Source organism: Acanthochromis polyacanthus, chromosome 24, assembly GCF_021347895.1.
Source record: "Acanthochromis polyacanthus isolate Apoly-LR-REF ecotype Palm Island chromosome 24, KAUST_Apoly_ChrSc, whole genome shotgun sequence".
Taxonomy (NCBI): domain Eukaryota; kingdom Metazoa; phylum Chordata; class Actinopteri; family Pomacentridae; genus Acanthochromis; species Acanthochromis polyacanthus.
Genome location: NC_067136.1, coordinates 492,873 through 512,758, shown reverse-complemented (window position 1 = coordinate 512,758; position 19,886 = coordinate 492,873). Strand labels below are relative to the sequence as shown.

At 41.8% G+C, this 19,886-nt stretch overlaps 2 protein-coding genes across 3 annotated transcripts in view; both read left to right on the top strand.

Moving 5' to 3' along the window:
- Window positions 1–19,886, top strand: part of LOC127532610 (high affinity immunoglobulin epsilon receptor subunit alpha-like) — a 175,850-nt gene that overhangs the window by 18,193 nt on the left and 137,771 nt on the right. The window lies entirely within an intron of this gene.
- The window catches only part of LOC127532603 (high affinity immunoglobulin gamma Fc receptor I-like), a 70,271-nt gene continuing 50,418 nt past the window's right edge, over window positions 34–19,886 (top strand). The window contains exons 1-4 of the mRNA XM_051944573.1: window positions 34–526; window positions 1,282–1,317; window positions 4,233–4,496; window positions 4,575–4,817. Coding sequence (XP_051800533.1) covers window positions 496–526; window positions 1,282–1,317; window positions 4,233–4,496; window positions 4,575–4,817 — 574 coding nt within the window. The 5' untranslated portion in view covers window positions 34–495. The remainder of the gene's footprint in view (window positions 527–1,281; window positions 1,318–4,232; window positions 4,497–4,574; window positions 4,818–19,886) is intronic.

The following is a 19,886-nucleotide window of genomic DNA, read 5'->3' as shown; positions in this document are numbered from 1 at the left end:
TTGTCAAATTGTGTCAGATGTCAGACTGTCCTCTTCAGCAGGCTGCCGTTTGTCTTGTTAACGTCACATTCTGTCCTTCAGAAGCTCAGTTTTCCATCCTGACCTTTAACATCTCCACCACGCTCTGAGGACAGAATGAAACCACACACTGACTGGAAAAACCACACCACTGCTGCTGACGGGAAACCGTTAGAACGTTCTGTTCAGGGTTCTAACAACGTTTCTCCTCACTTCTGTTCCCCTACAGACAGCAATAGGAGGACAAACTTTCAGACTTTAACCTCAGGATGGACGATCTGATCTCCAGCTGGTTTCTGGACCGGTTCTCCACTTCCTGATCTTCTGTCAGGATGGATGATCTGACCTCCAGTTGATGGTTTCTCTACTCAGATTCTCCACTTTCTGATCTTCTGTCAGCTGTTTCTGAGAAACCCACAGCAGACAGGAAGTGGCTTCACCTCAGCGTTGGGTTTATTTGGATGACAGTCGGCTGAGATGAAGACGTCTCTTCTGAAGCTGCTGCTCGGTGAGTAAAACCTCCTGAAACCTGAGAATGTTGAACTTGGAGAGAAGTCAGAAGTTTCAGAAATGTTCCTCAGGAAGAAGGAGACAGATCAGATGCTTACTGTCACTGAGAAGTTCAACAGCAGATGATGAATGAACACAAGATCATTTCTTGTCTCACTTTTGTCATTTGTTGTCTTAATTTCCTAATTTTGTGTCATTTTCTCTCGTTTTTGTCATTTTGAAACATTTTATGTCTTATTTTGTGACATATTGCATCATGTTGTCTCATTTTTGTCATTTCTTGTCTCATTTTTGTCTCAAAAAGACTGACCAGCCCAAACAGTCTGAAACCAGTCCTAAACCAAACCTGAAACCAGTTCTAGAAACAGTCTGAAACTCGTCTGAAAAAAGTCAAAGATCTGTAAATTATTGGGACCAAAACCAAACCTAAACTACTCCTAAAAAGTCCAAGACAGTCTGAAACCTTAAATCACATTTAAAACCAGGAGAACAAAGACTGAAACCAAACATAAACCAGTCCCAAGAAAATTCAGAACCAGTCCAACATCCAGTCTGAGTCCAGAAGTTCTTCTAGAAAGCCCCAGAGCATGATACTGCCACCTCCATGCTGGATGGTAGGTTTGGTGTTCTTGAGGTTGGGCCGGTAGCTCATCATGTCTCAGAGTTTCCGTCTTCCAAACGGTTCATAACTTTACTGCTGATGTTTGGTTGAATGTGAAATCTAAAACCGTCTTTTGTGTCGTTTCCTCTCAGCGCTGACCACACCGCTGCACTGCACGTCCAACTCAGGTCAGTTTGTCTACAGCGATGTGGTTTCAGATTTTACTGAGTGTGACGATGCAGAAGTGAAATTACAAACATGGAGATATCTGTTTTTGACTCTCTGGTATGTTAATATTAGGGTTTTTGACATTTTTGTCATTGATATCCAGGTTTTTGAGACTGTTCATTAATATCCAGGGTTTTAACATTTTCGTTGATTAATATCCAGATTTTTGAGACTTTTGTTCATTAATGTCCAAGTTTTTGACATTTTTATTCATTCATTTATTCATTAGTATTCAGGTTTCTGACACTTTTGTTCATTAATATACAGGTCTTTGACACTTTAATGTGTAAATTTCTAGGTTTTTGAGAGTGTTGTTCATTAATATCAAAGTTTTTGAGACTTTTGTTCATTAATATCCAGTTTTTTTATACCTTTCTTAATTAATATTCAAATTTTTGAGACTTTTGTGCATTGATATCCAGGTTTTTGATATGTTATTGCCATGTGTTAGTTTATTTCTCGATGAGCTGAAGAAGAAGTGGACAAACCGGTTGGAATATCGTATATGAGCCTCATTTATCACAAACTGGCTGAAGGAACCCAAAGATTTACGTCTTTATTAAACTCTGCGCTGTGGAAATCAAAGCTACAAACATCGGTGTGTTTTTCACTGCAGAAACTTGTCGGTCTTTTCAGGGAACCAGAACCTTTAATCACCACAGGAAGTTTCCCTGAACAACCACTTTCAGACCGTCTGTGTAGATTCTCAGTCATCAGGTTCAAGGTGATCGTAGGAACTTCAAACCATCTGGACTTCTCTTTATGTTCTTGATGATGTTTCACCTTCATCTAAGGTTCTTCTTCAGTTGTACCTGACTGATGGGGAGTTACAGAGTTTGTAGTCCCTCCAGGGGTCTGTTGCATGAACCAGGTTCACTGAAAACTCTGAGTTTCTTAACCCTGAAATGAGGGAAACTCAGCGTTTTCCATTTCACGAAGAGAGGTAACTTAACCCTGAGACAGAGGGGTAACTGTAGCCTGTTTCACAAAGAGGGGTAACTTAAACTCTGGGTCAGTTACCGCAGTAACAGACTCTATGACTCTAACCTGGTCACCAGCAGGTTTATCTGAGAAAACCTCGAGTTTCTCTCCGTCTCCGCCCTCTTTCAGCCACACGCTGTTTCATTTCCTCATTCATTCAGTCAGTAAGCGAGCGAGTTTTGGAGTAGAACAGCTTTTATTAACCATCCAGTGGATAAAGGAGCAGCATTACTGCACAGATCATTAAATATTCGTCGGTAGATTGTTATCAGACCGAGCATAAATGTTCTCGCATTTCCGGACAATTATCGGTTTGAGCGGTACCGTTTCGTAATCGTTTCAAGTCCATAATCTACATAAACAACCTAATCCGTCCTTACATTTACATTACCAACCAGTCATGCTCTCACATCCAGCAGATATTGTGTGTTGCGCTGCGGTTCTTTGCAAATGGAAGTTTTTATATGATGTCAGAGATGCAGAGTAAGACAACTGTATGGAGGACAGTCAGAAAAGTTTTCCTGGCTCTGAAACGACTTTTACCATCATTGTGGACATAAACCTGTCAGAACATCAAGGAGGATCCACAGGATTGCAGGTGAATGATGTAGAGATCTGTTACATTCATTTTAAATCATATTCTGTTAATGACATTGTGCTGCAGCCTCAGACTGGGATCAGTCATTTTAATTTCTTTTAGGATTTCCCAGTGTGATTGGCTGCATAGATGCACACACATCCCCATCACAGCTCCCTCACATCATGAACAGGAAGTCCATTCACAGCATAAATGTGCAGGTAGGCTACAGGTAGACTGACTACTGTTTCTAAATGTTAAAGACTGCATCATAGTTCAACATCTGTCATTCTCTGCACTGTCCAGATCATATGTGATGCTGCATGCATCATTTCTAATGTGGAGGCCACGTGGTCTGGGTCTGTTCATCGCATTCTGCTGGGTGACAGCTTTGTTACTGATAGTTCTCTTCTCATTCACATTTTGGGTGGAATATAGAGTGTGACATTTAGCCTACACTGAAGTATTGCACATTCTCATCCTTTTTAACAGAGCATGGCTGGACAGCAGCAGGATGGTTCCTCAGCTTCCACTGCACAGACTGACACAGTGAGATGAATGTTCAGGAAACACCAGAGTAATGCTGCTCCTTTATCCACTGGATGGTTAATAAAAGCTGTTCTACGCCAAAACTCGCTCGCTTACTGACTGAATGAATGAGAAATGAAACAGCGTGTGGCTGAAAGAGGGCGGAGACGGAGAGAAACTGGAGGTTTTCTCAGATAAACCTGCTGGTGACCAGGTTAGAGTCATAGAGTCTGTTACTGCGGTAACTGACCCAGAGTTTAAGTTACCCCTCTTTGTGAAACAGGCTAGAGTTACCCCTCTGTCTCAGGGTTAAGTTACCTCACTTCGTGAAACAGAAAACTCTGAGTTTCCCTCTTTCAGGGTTAAGAAACTCAGAGTTTTCACAAAACCTGCTTCGTGTAACAGGCCCCTGGTGGTCTATCAACAACGACAGCAGTCATGGTGGTGGAGTTTGAGTTTACACAACAAAGGATGTGAATCTGTCAGGTCAGGACTCCAGATGGTGAAGCTGTGGAGAACCCTGATCACTGAGCTGTCAGTGGGTCCACAGATCTCCACTTTCAGGGAAGAATGACAGAATCTGGGTTTTTAGTCGTTAGTAAACAAGCAGCTAGCATAGCCTGTAGCGCCACCTTCTGGCAACGCTGAGCAGTCTGGTTTATTTATGACAAAGCAGAAAAAATTCCAACTTTCTTTCATTTTAAGTTTGTTTGACTCACTATTGATCATTTGGAACCCTGCCGTGATCATCTGATGTATTTTCAATGAATTCTGATATTTACTTTGCAGCCATTCTGACTGTGAGTCCCAGAAGATCTCAGTTTTTTGAAGGAGATTCTGTTTCTCTGAGCTGTGAGGATGAAGACAGATCTGCTGGATGGACTCTGAGGAGAAACACCACCAGAGAAACCAGAACTCTGTGTAGAGATGGATGGGGAGAACAATCTGGTTCTACTTGTAACATCGACCACATAGTTCCACAGGACAGTGGAGTTTACTGGTGTGAGTCCATGGAGGCAGCAGCCAGTCAGAGCATCAACCTCACTGTTTCTGGTAAGATGAGCTGTGCAGTCAGTGCTGATGAAGCTGTGTGTGAATGGATGAAATGCTGTAGTTTGTCTCTGTGTTGAGGTGGATCAGTGATCCTGCAGAGTCCTGTCCTCCCTGTGATGGAGGGAGATCCCCTCACTCTGAGCTGTCAATCAAAGCAGGACTCCCCCCTCCCAGCTGCTTTCTATAAAGATGGCTCCCTCATCAGGACTGAGCCCGGAGGTCACATGACCATCCTCCATGTTTCCAGGTCTGATGAAGGCCTCTACAGGTGTAACACCAGCAGTCATGGAGAGTCTCCATCCAGCTGGATCTCTGTCACAGGTCAGGATTCTTCTACTGAAAGAGACACACAACATGAGGAGAAACACACAACATGAGGAGAGACACACACAACATGAGGAGAGACACACAAAATGAGGAGAGACACACAACATGAGGAGAGACACACACAACATGAGGAGAGACACACAAAATGAGGAGAGACACACAACATGAGGAGAGACACAACATGAGGAGAGACACACAAAATGAGGAGAGACGCACAACATGAGGAGACACACAACATGAGGAGAGACACACAACATGAGGAGACACACAACATGAGGAGAGACACACAACATGAGGAGAGACACACAAAATGAGGAGAGACACACAACATGAGGAGAGACACACAACATGAGTAGAGACACACAACATGAGGAGAGACACACAGCATGAGGAGAGACACACAACATGAGGAGAGACACACAACATGAGGAGAGACACACAACATGAGGAGAGACACACAACATGAGGAGAGACACACAACATGAGGAGAGACACACAGCATGAGGAGAGACACACAACATGAGGAGAGACACAACATGAGGAGAGACACACAAAATGAGGAGAGACGCACAACATGAGGAGACACACAACATGAGGAGAGACACACAACATGAGGAGACACACAACATGAGGAGAGACACACAACATGAGGAGAGACACACAGCATGAGGAGAGACACACAACATGAGGAGAGACACAACATGAGTAGAGACACACAACATGAGGAGACACACAACATGAGGAGAGACACACAACATGAGGAGACACACAACATGAGGAGAGACACACAACATGAGGAGACACACAACATGAGTAGAGACACACAACATGAGGAGAGACACACAAAATGAGGAGAGACACACAACATGAGGAGAGACACGCAACATGAGGAGAGACGCGCAACATGAGTAGAGACGCACAACATGAGGAGAGACACAACATGAGGAGAGACACACAACATGAGGAGAGACACGCAACATTAGGAGAGACGCACGACATGAGGAGAGACACACAACATGAGGAGAGACACACAACATGAGGAGAGACGCACGACATGAGGAGAGACACAACATGAGGAGAGACACACAACATGAGGAGAGACACACAACATGAGAAGAGACGCACGACATGAGGAGAGACGCACGACATGAGGAGAGACACACAACATGAGGAGAGACACACAACATGAGGAGAGACACAACATGAGGAGAGACGCACGACATGAGGAGAGACACAACATGAGGAGAGACACACAACATGAGTAGAGACACACAACATGAGTAGAGACACGCAACATGAGGAGAGACGCACAACATGAGTAGAGACGCACAACATGAGGAGAGACACAACATGAGGAGAGACACACAACATGAGGAGAGACACGCAACATTAGGAGAGACGCACGACATGAGGAGAGACACACAACATGAGGAGAGACACACAACATGAGGAGAGACGCACGACATGAGGAGAGACACAACATGAGGAGAGACACACAACATGAGGAGAGACACACAACATGAGAAGAGACGCACGACATGAGGAGAGACACACAACATGAGGAGAGACACAACATGAGGAGAGACGCACGACATGAGGAGAGACACAACATGAGGAGAGACACACAACATGAGTAGAGACACACAACATGAGTAGAGACACGCAACATGAGGAGAGACGCACAACATGAGTAGAGACGCACAACATGAGGAGAGACACAACATGAGGAGAGACACGCAACATTAGGAGAGACGCACGACATGAGGAGAGACACACAACATGAGGAGAGACACACAACATGAGGAGAGACGCACGACATGAGGAGAGACACAACATGAGGAGAGACACAACATGAGGAGAGACACGCAACATTAGGAGAGACGCGCAACATGAGTAGAGACACGCAACATGAGTAGAGACGCACAACATGAGGAGAGACACACAACATGAGGAGAGACACACAACATGAGGAGACACACACGACATGAGGAGAGACACACAACATGAGGAGAGACACACGACATGAGGAGAGACACAACATGAGGAGAGACACTCAACATGAGGAGAGACACACAACATGAGGAGAGACACGCAACATTAGGAGAGACGCGCAACATGAGTAGAGACACGCAACATGAGGAGAGACACGCAACATGAGTAGAGACGCGCAACATGAGGAGAGACGCACAACATGAGTAGAGACGCACAACATGAGGAGAGACACAACATGAGGAGAGACGCACAACATGAGTAGAGACACACAACATGAGTTGAGACGCACAACATGAGGAGAGACACAACATGAGGAGAGACGCACAACATGAGTAGAGACGCACAACATGAGTAGAGACACTCAACATGAGGAGAGACACACAACATGAGGAGAGACACGCAACATTAGGAGAGACGCGCAACATGAGTAGAGACACGCAACATGAGGAGAGACACGCAACATGAGTAGAGACGCACAACATGAGGAGAGACGCACAACATGAGTAGAGACGCACAACATGAGGAGAGACACAACATGAGGAGAGACGCACAACATGAGTAGAGACACACAACATGAGTTGAGACGCACAACATGAGGAGAGACACAACATGAGGAGAGACGCACAACATGAGTAGAGACGCACAACATGAGTAGAGACACACAACATGAGGAGAGACACACAACATGAGGAGAGACACACAACATGAGGAGAGACACACAACATGAGGAGAGACACACAACATGAGTAGAGACGCACAACATGAGGAGAGACACAACATGAGGAGAGACGCACAACATGAGTTGAGACGCACAACATGAGGAGAGACACACAACATGAGGAGAGACACACAACATGAGGAGAGACACAACATGAGGAGAGACACACAACATGAGGAGAGACGCACAACATGAGGAGAGACACAACATGAGTAGAGACACACAACATGAGTTGAGACGCACAACATGAGGAGAGACACAACATGAGGAGAGACGCACAACATGAGTAGAGACGCACAACATGAGTAGAGACACACAACATGAGGAGAGACACACAACATGAGGAGAGACACACAACATGAGGAGAGACACACAAAATGAGGAGAGACGCACAACATGAGGAGAGACACACAACATGAGGAGAGACACACAACATGAGGAGAGACACAACATGAGTAGAGACACACAACATGAGGAGAGACACACAACATGAGGAGAGACACACAACATGAGGAGAGACACAACATGAGGAGAGACACACAACATGAGGAGAGACACACAACATGAGGAGAGACACACAAATGAGGAGAGACGCACAACATGAGGAGAGACACACAACATGAGGAGAGACACACAACATGAGGAGAGACACAACATGAGTAGAGACACACAACATGAGGAGAGACACACAACATGAGGAGAGACACACAACATGAGGAGAGACACAACATGAGGAGAGACACACAACATGAGGAGAGACACACAACATGAGGAGAGACACACAAAATGAGGAGAGACACACAACATGAGTAGAGACACACAACATGAGGAGAGACACACAACATGAGGAGAGACACACAACATGAGGAGAGACACACAACATGAGGAGAGACACGACATGAGGAGAGACACACAACATGAGTAGAGACGCACAACATGAGTAGAGACGCACAACATGAGGAGAGACACAACATGAGGAGAGACGCACAACATGAGTAGAGACGCACAACATGAGGAGAGACACTCAACATGAGGAGAGACACACAACATGAGGACAGACACACAACATGAGGAGAGACACACAACATGAGGAGAGACACACATGAGGAGAGACACACAACATGAGGAGAGACACACAACATGAGGAGAGACACTCAACATGAGGAGAGACACACAACATGAGGACAGACACACAACATGAGGAGAGACACAACATGAGTAGAGACACGCAACATGAGGAGAGACACACAACATGAGGAGAGACACACAACATGAGGACAGACACACAACATGAGGAGAGACACAACATGAGTAGAGACACGCAACATGAGGAGAGACACGCAACATGAAGAGAGACACACAACATGAGGAGAGACTCACAACATGAAGAGAGACACACAACATGAGGAGAGACTCACAACATGAGGAGAGACACACAACATGAGGAGAGACTCACAACATGAGGAGAGACACACATGAGGAGAGACACACATGAGGAGAGACACACATGAGTAGAGACACACAACATGAATAGAGACACACAACTGTCTTTGTGAATCTAAATGAATCTGAACATGTCAAATGTCGCTCAGTGGAACCACCATCAGGGCAGGAAATCGGGTACTTTGACCACCAGGCAGTAGACAGGAGAGGACATCTAGGCGTAGCGCCCCCTGGTGGGATAGACTAGCTCAGGGATGTGGAACGTCACCTCACTAGAACAGAAGGAACCTGAGCTGGTGCAAGAGGTGGAGAGATACGTCTGAAATGATCTGCTTCATCTGTGACCCGACCCTGGATAAGAGGAAGAAAATGGATGGATTGTTAATGTTCAGGTTTTTGGTACTTTTTTTTGTTAATGTTCCGGTTTTTGGTACTTTTGTTTGTTAATGTTCAGGTTTTTGATATTTTTGTTTGTTAATGTTCAGGTTTTTGGTACTTTTGTTTGTTAATATCGAAGTTTTTGATACTTTTGTTTATTAATATCCAGGTTTTTCACACTTTCATTCATTAATATTCAGATTTTTGACACTTTTGGTCAGTAACATCCAGGTTTAGGATTCAGGACTTTATATTGCAGTCAGTATTGAGCTGGATATCTACATTTTAAACAGCCACAGGTCTCCTTTAACCTGTGAACTCATATTTCTGAGGTGTTGCATCAGATGATAGCAGCTCAGTGATCAGCTGTGTGAACCTTGTGTGGTTGGAACATGTGTGGTGTCGACTTCCTTCCAGCAGCAGTGAAATGACTAACCTCGATGCTGTACGTCTTTATTTTAGAACCTCTGGCCTCACCGACACGTCTTCCTCCTTCTCACCTCCCTCTGCTGCTGTCTGCTGCATCCATCGCTGCTCTGGTCGCCGTGACGATTCTGGTTTTACTGCTGAGACGACGAGTCGGCGGCAAAACTGGAGGTCAGAATCCTGGACTGGATTTAAACTGCTGTTGGCCTGCAGTGTTGTGTGTCTGTGGTTGTTGTGTGTCTGTTCTAATTTGGCATCTTTTATGTCTCTCTGTAGTTGTTTTATATCTTTATGTGGTTATTTTGTGTCTCCTTGTGGTTGTTTTGTGTCTCTTTGTGTTTATTTTGTGTCTCTTTGTGGTCATTTCGTGTCTCCTTGTGGTTGTTTTGTGTCTCTTTATGGTCGTTTTGTGTAGTTTTATATCTATTTTGTGTCTCTTTATGGTCGTTTTGTGTCTGAGGTTTTTAAGTATTTTTGTGTTTATTTTGTGTCTCTCTGAGATTGTTTTTTGTCTCTTTGTGGTCATTTCGTGTCTCTATGAGGTTGTTTTGTGTCTCTTTGAGGTTGTTTTAAGTATTTTTGTGTTCATTTCGTGTCTCTTTGAGGTTTCTTTGAGTCTTTTTGTGTTTCTTTCATGTCTTCTCGCAGGCCTTGATTTTCCACATGAAGGTTTGTCGTATCTTTGTGTAGTTCTTTCGTGTCTTCATGTATTCATCATGGAGTTGTTCCAGGTGGAGGTGGACCCTCAGAAGACGTGACGTACTCGGATGTTGAGATGTTCCACAACCAGCAGCTGGTCAGAACGCACACAGGTAACTCCAGCTGAACCTCTGGCTGGTTGTGTAGAGAACCTTTAGGTTTGTTGTGTCGCTGCAGAAGACGCCTTAGAGTGTTGAGACGACATCTAAAGGAGTTTAGTTGTGTTAAGGTGTTTATTCTTACAGGTTAACACAATAAAACTTGATGTCTTTTGAAGTTGTGACCAACGAGAGACTTTGAAACAAAACATCTGCACAGTTTGTGGTTGTTTTGTGTCTCTTTGTTGGTGTTTTACATGTTAAAGGGCATTTTGTGTCTTTTTGTGTTCATGTTTTTGGCATTTTTGTCCATTAATATTTAAGTTTTTAGAACTTTTGTGAGTTATTATTGAGGTTTTTAAAACTTGTATGTTAATATCCAGGTTTTTAGAAGTTTTGTTCATTAATATCCAGGTTTTTGACATTTTTTCTCATTAATATTCAGGTTTTTGACACTTTTTCTCATTAATATCCAGGTTTTTGACACTTTGGTTCATTGATATCCAGGTTTTTGATATTTTTTCTCATTAATATTCAGGTTTTTAAAAGTTTTGTTCATTAATATCCAGGTTTTTGACACTTTTTCTCATTAATATTCAGGTTTTTGGAAGTGTTTTTCAATAATATCCAGGTTTTTGACACTTTTGTTTATTGATATCCAGGTTTTTGACATTTTTTCTCATTAATATTCAGGTTTTTAAAAGTTTTGTTCATTGATATCCAGGTTTTTGACACTTTTTCTCATTAATATCCAGGTTTTTGACACTTTTGTTCATTGATATCCATATTTTTTAGACTTTTCTTCATTAATATCCAGAATTGTGCCATTTTTATTTGTTAATATCCAGGTTTTTGATGCTTTGGTTCATTGATATCCAGGTTTTTGATATTTTTTCTCATTAATATTCAGGTTTTTAAAAGTTATGTTCATTAATATCCAGGTTTTTGACACTTTTTCTCATTAATATTCAGGTTTTTGGAAGTTTTTTTCATTAATATCCAGGTTTTTGACACTTTTGTTCATTGATATCCGTATTTTTTAGACTTTTGTTCATTAATATCCAGAATTGTGCCATTTTTATTTGTTAATATTCAGGTTTTTTAGACTTATGTTCATTAATATCCATTTTTTGGACACTTTTGCTCATTAATATTCAGGTTTTGGACACTTTTGTTTGTTTGTTAATATCCAGGGTTTTGATACCTTTGTTCATTAATATCAAGATTTTTAGAAGTTTTGAGTGTTATTCTCCAGTTTTTGATTTCCTTGGTGCTTGGTGATCTCTCCAACAGGATGTGTTTGTGTTTTCTAGAGTTTCCAGCTGAACTACAAGTCGTCTACTCTTCGTTGAAGACGACTTCACTGCAGTCCAACCACTGACGTCCACTCAGACCTTCATCCTTTATTTAATCATGTATTTTGTGTAAATTAATTGTCAGAAAACTACATGAACCAACATCTGAGCGTTTCTTCTTTTCACCTTCAGATGTGTTTTTAGGTTTTACTCTGGTCCAGCCCTGAGGTTCCAGTGAGCTGCTGCTTAAATCTCAAGAGCAAGACTTGTTGTGGGTTTCACCAAGATGCAGAATGGAATATTTAACTCTGGTTTCTTTGTGGTTTAATCTGCATTATAAGTGTTTCACCGCTGAGAGGCAAGAATGAGATCATGAAAACCAACACCCCAGATTTTAAACAGACGCTAGAAACGAACACAAGTCTGAAAGAAGAAAGTTTCTTCACTGAAACTTAGAAGAGATCCCATCTGTACAATTCTTTCTCACTTCATAAAGACCCTTAAACATCTCTTGGTGCATTATGATCCAAGTTTTGACATTTTTATGCCTTAATGATCCATTTTTTAACACTTTGGAGCATTAATATATTGATTGTTTTGTGCTATCATGCAATAAAATCCTAGTTACCTCCGCCAAGGAGGTTATGTAACATCCGGCGTTTATGTGTCTGTCTGTTAGCAAGATAACTCAAAAACGCCTGGGCAGATTCAGATGAAATTTTGAGGGGATGTAGACTATGGTAAGAGGAAGAGCTGATTTAATTTTGGTGGCAATCCGGAAAGGATCCTGGATTCTGGATCACTTTGAATTTTTTAGTATGTTTTAGTATGTGGTCCAAAATATGACAAAAACATCATAGGTTAGTATGTCGTCCAACTAATTGGAGCAAGGTGTCCAGATAGCTCAACTGGTTAAGAAGGCGATTCGTAAACAGAACTGTGTCAGAGATGCAGGTTTGATTCCAGCTCATGATCCTTTACTGCATGGGTTTCCTGTTTTCCTTTGTGTGGGAATGTCAATATCCTTGGCGGAGGTCTGCGCTCTCTGAGTGGTTTTCTAGTTGTTGATGCATTGACTCATTAATTTCATTAAATTGATGTTATTTTTAAATGTCTATATCTTCACTGAATTACCCAGAGCTACACCGACCCTTGCAGGACAGGCTGTTATCACAGCTGTAATGAATATGGTGGAAAAGAAACTCCACTATGAAGACATTGGTGAAAAACGTCATAGTTTAAAATGTTATCCAAAATATGACAAAACCGTCATAGTTTAGTGTGTCGACAAAAATGTGACAAAAACGTCATAGTTTAGTATGTCGTCCAAAACATGACAAAAACGTCATAGTTTAGCATGTCGTCCAAAATGTGACAAAAACGTCATAGTTTAGTGTGTCGACAAAAATGTGACAAAAACGTCATAGTTTAGTATGTCGTCCAAAACATGACAAAAACGTCATAGTTTAGTATGTCGTCCAAAACATGACAAAAACGTCATAGTTTAGTATGTCGTCCAAAACATGACAAAAACGTCATAGTTTCGTATCTCGTCCAAAATATGACAAAAACGTCGTAGTTTAGTATGTCGTCCAAAACATGACAAAAACATCATAGTTTAGTATGTCGACAAAAATGTGACAAAAACGTCATAGTTTAGTATGTCGTCCAAAACATGACAAAAACATCATAGTTTCGTATCTCGTCCAAAATATGACAAAAACGTCGTAGTTTAGTATGTCGTCCAAAATGTGACAAAAACGTCATAGTTTAGTATGTCGTCCAAAATGTGACAAAAACGTCATAGTTTAGTATGTCGTCAAAAATGTGACAAAAACGTCATAGTTTAGTATGTCGTCCAAAATGTGACAAAAACGTCATAGTTTAGTATGTCGTCCAAAACATGACAAAAACGTCATAGTTTAGTATGTCGTCCAAAACATGACAAAAACGTCATAGTTTAGTATGTCGTCCAAAACATGACAAAAACGTCATAGTTTAGCATGTCGTCCAAAACATGACAAAAACGTCATAGTTTAGTATGTCGACAAAAATGTGACAAAAACGTCATAGTTTAGTATGTCGTCCAAAATGTGACAAAAACGTCATAGTTTAGTATGTCGTCCAAAACATGACAAAAACGTCATAGTTTAGCATGTCGTCAAAAATGTGACAAAAACGTCATAGTTTAGTATGTCGTCCAAAATGTGACAAAAACGTCATAGTTTAGTATGTCGTCCAAAACATGACAAAAACGTCATAGTTTAGCATGTCGTCAAAAATGTGACAAAAACGTCATAGTTTAGTATGTCGTCAAAAATGTGACAAAAACGTCATAGTTTAGTATGTCGTCCAAAATGTGACAAAAACGTCATAGTTTAGTATGTCGTCCAAAACATGACAAAAACGTCATAGTTTAGTATGTCGTCCAAAACATGACAAAAACGTCATAGTTTAGTATGTCGTCCAAAACATGACAAAAACGTCATAGTTTAGTATGTCGTCCAAAACATGACAAAAACGTCATAGTTTAGTATGTCGTCCAAAACATGACAAAAACGTCGTAGTTTAGTATGTCGTCCAAAACATGACAAAAACATCATAGTTTAGTATGTCGACAAAAATGTGACAAAAACGTCATAGTTTAGTATGTCGTCCAAAACATGACAAAAACATCATAGTTTCGTATCTCGTCCAAAATATGACAAAAACGTCGTAGTTTAATATGTCGTCCAAAATGTGACAAAAACGTCATAGTTTAGTATGTCGTCAAAAATGTGACAAAAACGTCATAGTTTAGTATGTCGTCCAAAATGTGACAAAAACGTCATAGTTTAGTATGTCGTCCAAAACATGACAAAAACGTCATAGTTTAGTATGTCGTCCAAAACATGACAAAAACGTCATAGTTTAGTATGTCGTCCAAAACATGACAAAAACGTCATAGTTTAGCATGTCGTCCAAAACATGACAAAAACGTCATAGTTTCGTATCTCGTCCAAAATATGACAAAAACGTCATAGTTTAGTATGTCGTCAAAAATGTGACAAAAACGTCATAGTTTAGTATGTCGTCCAAAATGTGACAAAAACGTCATAGTTTAGTATGTCGTTCAAAATGTCACAAAAACGTCATAGTTTAGTATGTCGTCCAAAATGTCACAAAAACGTCATAGTTTAGTATGTCGTCCAAAACATGACAAAAACGTCATAGTTTAGTATGTCGTCAAAAATGTGACAAAAACGTCATAGTTTAGTATGTCGTCCAAAATGTGACAAAAACGTCATAGTTTAGTATGTCGTCCAAAACATGACAAAAACGTCATAGTTTAGCATGTCGTCAAAAATGTGACAAAAACGTCATAGTTTAGTATGTCGTCCAAAATGTGACAAAAACGTCATAGTTTAGCATGTCGTCCAAAATGTGACAAAAACGTCATAGTTTAGTATGTCGACAAAAATATGACTAAAAATGTCATAGTTTAGTATGTCGTCCAAAATGTCACAAAAATGTCATACAGCCATGGCCATAAGTTTGGACACAAGTACCATGACACTTGTGAATCTTAGAAAATACCACAAAATACTGAAGTGTTTGGGTGATAATACACAACTCCTGAGAACTATATTAAGTTTCATATTTCAAAAAAACATCAAAATAGTTTGGTGTCATTTTGTTATTCTTACCAAATTCGGTTGTGAAAGTACTGCATTTTTTTTGTTATTTTCTTCTAATATTAGTTTTGGGAACAAAGTTGTTCCAATTGTTGGAATTTATTGATAATATTATATCCCTTGTTGATTAGTTGACTAATTAAACTGGTGCTGTCAAAAAATATTAGTTATGTTCTGTAATAGACATCAAAACAGACATAGGAAGTCATGCTGTGTCCAAACTTATGGCCATGGCTGTAGTTTAGTATGTCATCTGTGACAACCCTTCCCCCATCCTGCCTGTAGTTGTGTGTATGGTCCTCTACCTGCAGGTAGTGGAGGTGTAGTTGTGCCTGATAATCAGCCATTGGCCACACCTGTCACGAACGAGCGGGTGGACCCAAGCAAAGAGCCACACTACCAAGGCTGGCTGAATGAAAGTGATTTATTGTTGGGGGGTGAATAACGGCGGGAATGGGGGGAAATCCAGGGTGAAGGAGCGGCTGGTGTAGTGGGAGGGTTTTGGCCAGAAACGGGAGGTCCAGGCAGGGGAAGAAGGGGTCCAGGCAGGAGTGGGGGTCCAGGCAGGAACGGGGGTCCAGGCAGGGGGAAACCGGTGATGACTAGTCTTGGGGAGAGCCGGAGGGGAAGGAGGATGGCGGGGATCCCGGACAGCTGGTCTGTATGGAGGCAGGAGAAAACAACGTGAGAAAACCAGGCAGGAACTCAAACAGATTTTGTGAGAGGCTAGAGAGCAAACTGAACTGCGTGGTTCTTGTTCAACAATCTGGCAGGGAGTGGAAGGATGAGCCGGTTCTTATTGCTGGGGTGTGTAATCAGGTCGATGGTCGTCAGCTGTCCGGGAGCCGTGGAGGTGGTTGATTGCCTGAGTGGAGTCAGCTGAGAAGCTAGACTCCACTCAGGCACCGAGCTGCAGGGGGAGAGACAGGCAAGACAGACAGGGCAGAGGAGAAGGGAGCTGTGACAACACCTGTGCCCGGGGTGTGTGAGGGCCTTTGTAAAGCCTTCCTGGTGATCATTCTGGCTCTCTCCTGAGATGGCCACTTGTTTTGCATTGGTATGACTTGGGCTGAATCCCAAACCGCCCCCTACACACTCCCCCTCCACTACCGAGTGTCACTCCAAAAGAAGTCACACTCGCAGCTGTGGAGGGCACCTATTACTGAAGGGGGAGGGTATAAATACGATCATCAGGAATGGGACGCCCTGTCGCCTCACCGGAAAACGGAAGACGTCATCGCCATGGTAACACAAAGACGCCTACTGTCATGGCTGTAGCGCTGTGGCACAGGTTGCAGGCAATGATGTAGGGGCTACATTCTGCTTCAAATAATTTGAAGTCATCCCACATGTTTTCCAATCCTATTATCTGGCATTTTAAATCCAACAAATGAATGAATAAATGAATTCTGTCAGTTGTGTTCAAATTTTAAGGTGTCAGGGGGTGCACAATTAAATCAAACGTCAGCAGAGAAGAAGATTTGTTTCTTTTGATTTATCTTTTTACACCACTCTTTTTGTGATGTTCTGCCAGTGTGAAAAAGGCGTGGGAGAAATAAAGGACGCATGTGGAACTTACATCAATATGTTTGTTTCCTCCTCCATTTCTACGTTGCACTTCCTGAAAAAGTTGTCCAGAGTGAGCATCGATGCAGACTCGCTATTTAAGGGCTGAACAGTCCACTCTCCCTCCGCACTACGCGGTTTGGGACGGCCCTTAATATGGAGGACCCTCCACGGGAACGCGCAAACGGGGTAGTGAGTAGGGATAGTGTGTAGGGGGCGGTTTGGGATTCAGCCTTGCTTTCTTGCACCATTCAACACTGCGCACACCATCTTTCCACCCATGCACTCACCTACACTACTGATTTTTATTTTGACACTCTGAGCAATCTTATAATCTGAGAGCAGTTTAAAAACTCTTTGCCTGGTCGAGTGACCACCTATTTAACAGAACGCAAGGTTGAAACTGTCATGGAGGCTGCAGAACTGGTGGATGAGTATGTGGTCATCCATAAGTCTCATCTTGGTGAGATGGTAAGGGAGACAGCAGTACACACTGACAATGGCGATAGGTTGGCTGTTCATCCCGGAGGGTCTTCAGGTAGGAGATACCAGGGACGTACAGGAAAAGGAGACAATTTGTGCAGTTATTGCAGAGAAGCTGGCCACTGGAAAGCAGTCTGCCCGCTCTTACAGGTGAAAAAGCAACACGTTAGAGGTGGACATGTAAAACCTGCTGCACTGGCTGCAAGTCTTCCTAGTTCTGTGGTAGTAGGTCCACAGAGGCTGAGGCCTGATTTAGGCATGCTGAAAAATGGCTTTTTTTTCAACATAGTATACTATGGCATTTCTTTGGACAAAATTCATGATTTTTTTTCAAAGAAAACTGCTCTGTACTGTTTTTCACGGCCTACTTTACATTATTTCATCATCTGGCATGTTTTTACGACATGTTGAAAAAATGTCATTTTTTCGACACAGTATACTATGGCTTTTTTGGACAAAATTCATGACATTTTCTTTTTCAAAGAAAACTGCTCTATAGTGTTTTTCACGGCCTACTTTACATTATTTCATCATATGGCATGTTTTTACCACATGTTGAAAAATGGCATTTTTTCTACATACTATACTATGGCGTTTTTTTTGGACAAAATTCATGATGAAATTTTTTTTCAAAGAAAACTGTTCTGTAGTGTTTTCCACGGCCTACTTTACATTATTTCATCATATGCAGAGGTGGGTAGTAGCGAACTACATTTACTGCGTTACGTTTACTTAAGTAACTTCTTTTTAAAAAAGTACTTCTGAGAGTAATTTTTCTCTGCCATAGTTTTTACTTTTACTTGAGTAGATTTGTGAAGAAGAAACACTGCTCTTACTCCATTACACTAGGCTACTCTCCACTGTTGCTTTTTTATTTACCACATTAGATATGCTTTATTCTGCGGAGAGATGGCCCCAGTGGATCTACCACATGACTGTGTTTCACCAATCAGACGAAGCAACAATAATCACGTGACTCCGTTTCACCAGACGTCGCCCTGCAGTCACATTAGCGGCACAAACTCTTCACACATAGCACACAGAATGAAAAAACGGAGGGATTTTCGAGAAATTTCATCTTGCTTCGGTGTTCAAAAACATTTGCACAGCATTAGCATGGATACCTCCGTCTTTTGTCTTCTGTTTACTAACAGGCGAAGTGAAGCGAGACGTCAGGCTTGATAGGTCACCCAGGGCTGCCAACTTTTGATTGTATACTGAGAGTCAATATAAACTCTGAGGTAGAAATGTAGGCAGAATTCTACTTGTAGGGGGGTTGTAATGATTCATGGTGGATTTACTGATGATCGAGTGCCCTGGTAGTTGAGATAATGATGAGTTGTCATTTTGTCATGATTCATTTCACATGGGTTGGTCACTTTGCAAAAGTGAACCAAATACACACCAAGCAATACTCAGTGAGTATCTGCACAATGTGAGAATGGGTTTGAAGGCCTATATAAAGGCCCAAAAAAGGCCAGCATTGTTAGTCCAGTGAACAGCATCATGCCGTGTCTATCACATGAACAACGTCTCCGGGCACTGGGTATGGTGGAGGCCGCTTTGAGCTACAGTGATGTATCCAGGCGTATGGGCTGTTCCCAACCCACAATCAGAAGCCTGGTCCAAAGCATGCGCCGATGGATTGCTGCCTGCATCCAAGCACATGGAGGCCATACTCGGTATTGACTGCTGTGACTTTGTGTTTGGCAGGTGCCGTTTTCTTTTGTGAAATTCTTTATTTTGAAATCATTCTTGAAACTTTAAATTTTTGTTTCTGTATGCCAATATGCTAAACAAATGATTCATATGAAGAAAATCCAGTTTGGGGCTTCAAAATAAAAATTATGTTGAAAAATACGGTCTCAAAGTTTCTATTGACTGTCAGTGTATTTCATTTGGATTTGTAGAAGCTTTGAAGAAGGTTCCTGATGCTGGACAAGAAGACGAGCAGCTTTGTACTTTGTGGTAAGAAAACTGTGGACATTTCTCAGTACCGTACCTGTCCGTACTGCTAATCATGTACTCCAGAAACGTTATCATGGAGACTGCATCAGACCAGACTAGTGAGCACAGATATGAAAAAGTAGATAGGACCATAGATATGAATCAGTAGATGGGACAGTAGATGTGTTTTCATCGGTAAGAATAATTTTTGGCTCTTTTTTCATTATTAAATCTTGTTGAGAGCTTCCAGTCTATGAGAGCTAGCTAGTTAGCCACTAGCAAAACACTAACGGGAGCTAACAGCTGGACAATCAAATACCAGACGATAAATAGTACTGTACAAG